Source organism: Fopius arisanus, unplaced genomic scaffold, assembly GCF_000806365.1.
Source record: "Fopius arisanus strain USDA-PBARC FA_bdor unplaced genomic scaffold, ASM80636v1 scaffold00028, whole genome shotgun sequence".
NCBI lineage: Eukaryota > Metazoa > Arthropoda > Insecta > Hymenoptera > Braconidae > Fopius > Fopius arisanus.
Window position 1 is genome coordinate 1192366 of NW_011887767.1, and position 6197 is coordinate 1198562.

At 37.3% G+C, this 6197-nt stretch overlaps 1 protein-coding gene across 2 annotated transcripts; it reads left to right on the forward strand.

The window, feature by feature from the left end:
- Positions 1-580: 580 nt before the first annotated feature.
- LOC105265237 (laccase-1) lies at positions 581-6025 on the forward strand. 2 transcript variants are annotated; one of them, XM_011302636.1, is made up of 10 exons: positions 581-766; positions 948-1371; positions 2122-2402; positions 3282-3492; positions 3571-3848; positions 3926-4049; positions 4116-4351; positions 4461-4620; positions 4698-5132; positions 5220-6025. In XM_011302636.1, exons 2-10 carry the CDS (start codon positions 1314-1316, stop codon positions 5540-5542), a joined length of 2106 nt encoding a protein of 701 aa, XP_011300938.1. In that variant the 5' UTR covers positions 581-766; positions 948-1313; the 3' UTR covers positions 5543-6025. The 2 variants fall into 2 exon arrangements, with proteins under 2 accessions (XP_011300938.1, XP_011300939.1); XM_011302637.1 differs by having other exon boundaries at positions 1073-1371.
- Positions 6026-6197: the final 172 nt, after the last annotated feature.

A 6197-nucleotide genomic window follows, 5' to 3' on the forward strand; every position in this document is an offset into this window, starting at 1 on the left:
ATTAATGTAGATTGTGGTTAGAAGGACCTGTCAGGTTTTTCCTCTGACACAATTTAATACAATCATTCACAGAAATGAAAACGTCAGAATCAGTTACTTTTCAATAAAAATATTTTACGCAATCGATTTCACCGGTCATATTACGTGAACAAGAATGCATTCATATTTTTATTTAATGGTAGATAGACCGGGAAGTGATGCCACAGTTTCAAGTCTACCTTATTTTTCGTTTCATTAATAATTCACTTCAAGTCCTTGGTATTTTCATCATGGTGAGATCATCCTGTCGAGGGAATTGCGCTCGTTAATTTTTTCAACATACGATTATCATTTCAAATGCAACCACAATTTTTAGGTAATTCAACTTCAAGGCAAATTGTTTAAATAGTGGGAATTTTAACCGGAAAATTCATTTCAAGTTTTCATCTTTCTCAGAACTTGCGACACCCCGGGGGAAATTGCGTCAATGAGCGCTGCAATAATTGATTTTCCATTTTCACATAAAACCTGATATTGTTGCCGTGATCGGTGGTTTTTCCTGTTATCTCTAATTTCAGAGAAGAAAAAAAAATTAGTCCAACGTCAGTCATCAGGATTTCCTCGACAATTAAAAATTATAAAAATTCCTCTAACTCTGTATTCCTACCGCAGATACGAAAAAAAAGTATTTTCATAGAAAAAAAAAACAATATCACACCACCAAGTTTCCAGCTCGTCCACGAGTTATAAACAACCGAGAATTGCGCAAAAACCATAACGTAGTTGAGTAAGTATTACGTTAACTTGATAAGACCCCATGTGACTGCTTTCCCTGAGTGCGTGATGACACTGAAACGAGTTTCTCTACATCAAATCCCTCCGAATTACATCAATTTCCCCCCAGAATATCCCCACCCCGGATTTTCCAAATAATTTATTAACAAATACGTCACCACGACTGATAACAGGTGTACGCGGTGGAGCGCCTTATCAATCCGTATTAGTAAAAGCTGACGTTCATTTATCAGTTGAATTTAGTCGATCATCCGCGTCTCTAGTCGAGCCTTCAGTGTCATTTTTTTATATGCAACAGTGAAAGATATGTCTGGAGAACGGGGGAATACCTGGGACTCATGGAAAATCCAGCGACGTCTTTACCCAAACGGTTAAACTCATCTGGCCAAAACACTCGGACAGTCTGACATCGGTCTTTCATTACTCAAGTGCCCTCCTCACTGGGTAGTGGGTAATGAGTGCTCAGTGATTAGGATTACTCTGTGAATTTCCCTTTTTATTTTACCTTCAGTTATACCGGCAGTGTCCAAATTAAAATCATGATCAAGTGGAGAATTCTAAGTTTATCAGTCATTGCTCTCAATTTTTTCACAGAGGGTGAGTTTTTTTTAAATTTTAATATTCATCTCTATTAATTTTTAGGAGTGGATAGTTATTAATTTTTGAAAATTTTTTGCGAATTTATTAATATGATTTTTTAATTGGCTCCATAAAGGAATGAATTAATAAATTTATTATTACGGTAAATTATAATGAGGTTTGTGAATTTAATGAAGTTCATGTCAATAAAGGCACGTGTTGTGTAAAACAATTATTTTTTTATCGAGTGCATTGTAAAACGAATTAAACGATGAAATGTTGTGAAATATCGAGAAATACACCGGCAAAATGTTCTTTGAACAGAGTGAATTATAAAGCAATAAATTGCATTGCTCATTGAACGTTTCCCCTAATCTCCTTCGATTCTAATGAGCATGAATTATCAGTTTGAAGTATCTACAGTGAATTGAGCGAACCGGTCATTAACAAATGAAGAACTGATGACACCCACGTGTTCACAATTAACAAATAAATCTTGTTCATTTAAAATTCCATAACGAACAAGAAAATTACTTTTCATTCGTATTTTTCCACAATATTTTGTCATTCAAAGAAACCAGTTATCAACGGAATAAGACGTCAAATTAATAAATGGCGTTTATCAATTTATGGTAAAAACGGGAAAAAACTACCATTCGAGAATTAAAAGTGATGAAGAGGAATGATAAGTTGTAATCAACACCCCTCGTTAATTCTTCTCAAATCCCTCAGCAAACATCAACCCGACACAATGTATTATCTTTACAGCCTCAATACTCATTAACATTGACAACGAGCATTTGGACATGGAGAACGAAAAATACGTCGACATGATGAGTCATCCGTGTCGTCGTCCCTGCAAGGACAATTCACCCCCGATGATCTGTCAGTATTCCTTCCAAGTGGAGCATTACTCTACAATGAGTAAATCATGCTGGGATTGTCCGAAAAATCTCACCCACTGTTTCCTACCCCAATGCATTCCAGCTGATGGCTTCAGACGATCAATCACAGTTGTAAATCGTCAGTTACCGGGGCCCGGTATCGAGGTATAAGAAAAAAAGATCTCAGAAGTAATAAAAAAAATTCTAAATATATCCTCCGCAAGAAATAATCTGAATGCCTCAAAGTATTTCTGAAGTATTTCCAATCTGTCTAACGGAATTCAAACGAGGAAAAATGTTCTTAATTCGTGAAAAAAGAACTATCAATTACAATCAGATTAGAATAACTGCTACAGAATAATCTGACTGTTTATACATTCGGCCACGAAGCGGAACAACAAGTGCTATAAAAAGTGAAGGTTCGTCGGGATGATGGCCTTGATAAACACCGGGTGATTGTTGTCTAATGGTCCGCGAAAAAAAAAATCAGCTCAATTAGTCATAACCACGTGTAACAACCATCACTTGGGCGTGAGAGTTCAAATCACAAGATAATAACGCGTCTCCATAAACAATTTTCACCTGAAGGACATTTTCGTTCGCATCACCCTTGGCCTATTCTCACTCATTCGGAAAGAAATGCACATGATGGATAATTCAAGTAATTTCTGTCAATTGAATTCATTTTCTTCAGAACAAAATTCAATTTTACCCGCAATTTTAAATTAATCGCACTTTTTATAGACTTCAATCTCGGTAATCTCAAATTATCTCAAGTTTTCTGCAACTCATTGAAGATTAAAACAATTTTTCTCACTTCAATTACTGACTTCGACAATGAGACACCGAGCATCAGCTGCTGATAATGGACCTATTACGTTTTGTGTAATGAAAATTACAGTGGACGTGTAACTTTCGTGATGATGCTCAATAAATTATTGATGACCATCTTCTCTCATCGATAATTTTGTTAATTAAATACTTTAATGTTATTTACGCTCGACCAGCAAGTACCAGCGTAATTGAATTTGATTTTGGCGTCAGATTTGCCAAGGAGATAGACTCATCGTCGACGTAATAAACAGCCTGACAACCGAGAGTACATCAATGCATTGGCATGGACAGCATCACCGTGCATCACCATACATGGATGGAGTACCATACGTCACTCAGTGTCCAATCCATCCAGGATCAACATTCAGGTATCACTACACAGCAGCAACATCAGGAACTCATCTCTGGCACTCTCACTCTGGTATGTACCTTCAATTATTATTACTCATGATAATAATCAACTGGCGAAACCATTTCTGATTCATGAACTCCACTGAAGGTATGCAAAGAGGTGACGGAGTATTCGGAGCTCTGATTGTTCGACCCCCAGAAAGCAGAGATCATCATCGAGACCTGTACGACGTCGACGAGCACATGATTGTGGTTGTCGATTGGGACCACATTATTGGGCATGACAAATTCCTAGACCATCACCACGCATTTGGGGACAACAAACCACCGAATATGCTCATCAATGGTTTTGGTCCATACGACTCTAATCACATCGATACGAATATTCCCCAGGGTATGCCTTTCGCCGATTTTACTGTAAAACAGGTGATTTTTATTTTCTCGTAAAAGGAGTAATGGGGGAAATTTGTTAGAGAATTTTCAAATTTTCTACTGATCTTCAGGGGGAGAGACATCGATTTCGCCTGATCAACGCCGGATTCCTCAACTGTCCAATCGAAATATCCATGGACAATCACACAATGTATATAATTAGCACTGACGGAAACGACATAGACCCCGTGAAAGGTCGGTATTATGAAAAAATTCGTGAGGACGCAATTCCATCTGTTATTACGTCATATGTATTTTCAGCGAGTTCTCTCGTCACTTACGCAGGTGAAAGGTTTGACTTCATCGTCAGCATGAACCAACGCGTCGATAATTACTGGATTCGCTTCCGAGGTCTGATGGATTGTGACGAGAGGTTCATGAATGTTCGACAAAGAGCCATCCTGAGGTACGAGGGAGCACCTAACGAAGAACCAATGGAGAATAAGTACTGGATGAATTTTGAACACGACAAGAACGATAATGACGAGCCTGCGATGGTGAGTGAAGGGATGATTTGTCCCATTTCTCATGTAAAATATACAGAATGAGTGCATTATACAATCTGATGTTGTCTACGAGGCGAATATATATATATTTTTTTAACAGCAAGTGAACGGTTTGAACAAAGGAACCGAATCAAGTGACACAGTAAGCATTCCGTTATTGAAATCCCTAGAACCAGATGACGAGAGCAATCTACGAGATCCAGATCAGACCTTCTATTTAGGATATGATTTCTACAACAAGAGTAATCTTCATTACCAGGGTAGGCGATCCTCTCCGAGAATTCTCATTCCTCCAGAATTCACTCTCAATGAATTAAATGGAAAAATTAAATTTCAGTTGAAGGACACCCACAGGTGCTTTTGACTCCTCAGATAAACCACATCTCTATGAAATTCCCGGAATTTCCACTGTTACCCCAACGTGACTCAATGACAACTGAAAATTTCTGCAATTCGTCAACAGTCGGTGACTGTAAAAACAAGTACTGTGAGTGCACTCATGTAATTCAAGTAGCCCTGGGAAATGTGATAGAGTTGGTGTTGGTGGACGAGGGTGTTGCATTCGATGCAAATCATCCGTTTCATTTGCACGGCAATTCATTTCGAGTTGTGGCTATGACTCGGGTTGGGAAATTTGTGACTGTCGATGAGATCAAGGAATTGGATAGAAACGGAAGCATTGTGAGACGATTGGAGAGTGCACCTTTGAAGGACACTGTAACAGTACCTGATGGAGGTTACACAATTGTTCGATTCTACGCTGATAATCCGGGTGAGTGATTACTCATTTTTCCTTCGGAAGAATTAACTTTTGAGTGCAGTGATGAGAAAATTATTTTACAAATTCAAATAATTCCAGGATATTGGATATTCCACTGTCACATTGACTTCCACGTGGAAATTGGAATGGCTCTAGTATTTAAGGTAGGAAATAATGACGAGATGCCGGCGGTACCCGTGGGATTCCCCAGCTGTGGAAATTACCAACCGAGGGATCCCCCTGAGATGATTACCAAAAACACAACGAGTCCCCATAAGGAGAATGTCGAGGACACGCCTCTGGAGGAAATAAATATCAATCTGCAGAACTTAGGGGCTTTATCCTCATCATCACATCGTCCTTATTCTTTTCGTCTGAAAATTCTTTCAGTGATTTTCGTAATAGTTTTGACAGTATTTTAGGATTACATAGAGTGACTTACGCGGAGGAAAGATTTCACGGAAATCTTAGGCATTAACTTTAATTTAATACTAATTATGAATTATCATTTCGGCTTTCGCAAAGTTCTTTCTCCGCGTATGATTACAACAAATTCGTGTGATATTTTTTTATGTACTTAATGATAATATTTTAGCGTATAGGATTTCAAGCGAAATTATCAATGCAATTAATCGATTAAATAGAAATTGCACAATTAATTCTTGCTCATGAAAATTAAACTTTAGGTGAAGAAAAGTGGAATTTTCGCAAACTACTGATATTTTTTAAGGATTTACTTCCGGTAAGTTAATAATAAAGTCATTGACAAAAGAGCGGATCAAACATTTCTGAATTTACCGTAAGGGTAGATCGAAGAGTTCTGGTAAATGCCACGAGAATGCTCTGGCATCATCAGCTGTGAATTTAAATTGTAAAGAATTATTACAATGTGTAGAAAAAATAAATAAAAGTGAATGAAAGTATTTATAAAATTGTGAACTGCTCCAATTTCTTTTCATTTTTCCTCTCAATTATCTTTACACAAATCCCTTAATAAAAACTGTCCAATTCGTTATTTGTAGTTATATAATTCCTCCTATTGTTTTATAAATAACAATCTGTGATTAAAAACTTTCA

What these genes read in the sequence shown, in the direction of transcription:
- LOC105265237 (XM_011302636.1), top strand. Translation starts at nt 1,314, where the DNA reads ATGATCAAGTGGAGAATTCTAAGTTTATCAGTCATTGCTCTCAATTTT. An exon ending in TACCGGGGCCCGGTATCGAG is followed by an intron (nt 2,403 to 3,281) that starts GTATAAGAAAAA and finishes TTTTGGCGTCAG; the next exon opens with ATTTGCCAAGGAGATAGACT. An exon ending in ATTCTACGCTGATAATCCGG is followed by an intron (nt 5,133 to 5,219) that starts GTGAGTGATTAC and finishes AAATAATTCCAG; the next exon opens with GATATTGGATATTCCACTGT.